General features: G+C 52.4%; 1 protein-coding gene across 1 annotated transcript; it reads left to right on the top strand.

Moving 5' to 3' along the window:
• Positions 1-698: 698 nt before the first annotated feature.
• Positions 699-2,203, top strand: LOC136522871 (uncharacterized). The gene is made up of 2 exons (XM_066516667.1): positions 699-1,022; positions 1,682-2,203. Exons 1-2 carry the CDS (start codon positions 935-937, stop codon positions 1,882-1,884), a joined length of 291 nt encoding a protein of 96 aa, XP_066372764.1. The 5' UTR covers positions 699-934; the 3' UTR covers positions 1,885-2,203.
• The last annotated feature ends 266 nt before the right edge of the window (positions 2,204-2,469 follow it).

The raw sequence follows: 2,469 nt of genomic DNA, 5'->3' as shown, positions 1-2,469 counted from the left end.
AACCGGACAGATCAGGGTCCCGGGACGATTCGGGTGGAGCACGTGAAGCTCGTCGCTTGCCGCCACGCGCGGTACAGCCTGACTGCCTCAGCCTGAGCCCATCCATCCATCTATCCGAAGCCCCCGGAGGACCTCCCAACAACCAAGAAACATGTCACGCCTTTCCAGTTGCCAAATCACAACTGGAGCTACGAAATGGCAGGACAAAAACGTCGCTGTTGCCGCGGTTTCTTATCGGTTGAGTGTTGTAGACGGGCCTTTCTTTTTTGAACTGGATGTGAAACTGAATCCACTGTCCTATAGTCCTTGCATGGACACATGGTTTTGACGTTTCGTTTACACGCTTAGAGCACTTTTGCGACATTTTACGCCAAAAAAGAGTGGGCTTCGATTTGTGCTATATCTTGGTTTGGCAGCTACAGGTCACGTGGAAACTAGCCGTAGTCGTAACGCCTGTCAGCCACGTAGAGGATCCTTGCCAGAATGAAATACGAAACTTTTTACCACCCAATAACAAAAATACAGTGTGAACATAAAAATACAGGGAGTCAAGAAAACTTGCAGATTGCTTTGGAAAGAGTCATGTGAAACACACTCTGCTACAAAAAAGTGTAGGTCAAGTTATACACTCAACAATGTGCCACAAATGGTTAGAGCAAACTTGTAAATTCCAGGCCATATAAAACGCTCTACTGGCAGGCGGGGCAAGGGAGTACTCTCTCTCTCTCTCTCTCTCCGAGATCGGCTGCAGTCGGAGATAGGCAGCAAAGGCAGCGGCAGGCTCCTCTCGAGCCTGCGGCGGCGGGCCTCAACCACGGCGAGGCTGGGCGGTCGGCCCCGGCGGCCAGCCGAGCCGTGCGCCGGCGGCTCCGGTGACGCGCGGCAGCCGGCGGGCAGGCGGCGCCAGCAACAGCAGCTGATCGGGACGCGCGTCATGGCGTGGTGGAGCGCGAGGGTGGTCGCGCCCGTGCGCAGCGCCTGGCTCGCCGTCGCCGCCGCGCGCGCCCGCGTCCGCAAGGGCGGTAAGTAAGCTGACCGTGCTCTCTAATTCTAGCTTCTCCTCAGCACCTCTGCTCTGCACGGCAGCGTAATCATGTTCGTTCGAGAGCAAAAGCTTAGAACAGGGTCAGCAATCGAGGAGTAGTTCATGGCATGAATCTCTTGCGCGAACGCAAGCCACTAGCTACATTTAGGATTTGCACAATGCCATCAAAAGTTGGAGCTCTTTTCGTCGAATTGCTGTGACGATTCTTTTTGACGAGGAACACAAAACTGTTTGCAATGTCGGCAGATCTAGGCATATTGCTAGGAGCATTGTTTCACTGCAGTAGAACACACAGTTTGAGCTTTACCTCCTTTCTTGAAACGACAAAGGAGAAAAGGAAAAGATCACAAGAAACAAACAAATTATTTAGCAATGGGTAATGGTCCTTGCGCACCAAGATTCATGACACGCTATCTTTCTTGCCTCCAACCGCCCGTTTGCAGTGTATGCAGACAATTAGGCCTTGGACCACCCAATCCCCTTTGCGATTCTTGTGGTTCATTATTTGATCTTTTATCTTCACTCACCGGAATCTCCTGCTTTAACTGAAATTTTGATTTAGTAGTAAAAAAGTGCAGTGAGCACTAAGCAGTAATTAATCATTTCCCCTCATGTTTCTGAACTGGACCAATGCAGAGTGTGGCATCCTGAGCCTTCACCAGGACGTGCAGACCTGCGGGTACCAGGACGTGCAGGTGATGTGGAACATGCTGAGCTCGGAGAAGGAGGCAGTTGCCGCCGGCGGTGGCAGCGCGCTGCCGAAGCCGCCGCGAAAGCGGCCGTTCTGGAGGCTGCCGCTCTGGCCCGTCCGATCGCCCCGGGCCGCCGCCGCACGGTGAGACGGCAGCAGCAGCATCGCAAGGAATATTGTTACCAGAGCCTGGTTTCTCCGATCCCATGAGCGAGTAGGACATCGTTCTCGTCATCATGGCACGTCGTCATCCACCTCCCCAGCGAGGCCTACCAAGGTTGTGAGACTCCCAAGCCTGAAAGGGTCGCGTGTAGTATAAGGGCCTGCCTGTTGTACAGTTGGGGACAACGCGTTCTTGCAAGCTATTGCTATATCCTATAAGTATATCTGGCTTGTGCCATCTGGTGCTTGATTCTAATATGAAGTTCTGAACTTGAGATTGCAAGAGCCATGGTGCGCTGCTTAACAGTCTGAATTATTCATCTTTCGTGTGCCTTTGTTCTTGGCATGAAGGGCTGGTGCATCCGTAGCTCTTCCCGGTAGGAGCTGTGGCGTTATTTGGATGCATTGCTTTCTGAAGAGCGATCAGATTGCGTCAGTGATCTGAATTATGTGCTGAGCTCCATCTCCAAACATGGCTTTCTTTTGAGAATATCTCCAAACATGGTTGAGTGTGGAAGTGGTCAGTGCCCACGGCCTGATTACGAATTTACGGGCTCACCATCACCGGTGT

The sequence above is a fragment of the Miscanthus floridulus genome, chromosome 18, assembly GCF_019320115.1.
Source record: "Miscanthus floridulus cultivar M001 chromosome 18, ASM1932011v1, whole genome shotgun sequence".
NCBI classification, from domain to species: Eukaryota; Viridiplantae; Streptophyta; class Magnoliopsida; order Poales; family Poaceae; genus Miscanthus; species Miscanthus floridulus.
The sequence above is the reverse complement of the archived record's forward strand: the minus strand, read 5'-3'. Positions and strand labels throughout refer to the sequence as shown.

Coding starts and splice junctions, on each gene's coding strand:
- LOC136522871 (XM_066516667.1), top strand. CDS start 935: ATGGCGTGGTGGAGCGCGAGGGTGGTCGCGCCCGTGCGCAGCGCCTGG. Junction 1,023..1,681: donor CGCCCGCGTCCGCAAGGGCG/GTAAGTAAGCTG, acceptor GGACCAATGCAG/AGTGTGGCATCCTGAGCCTT.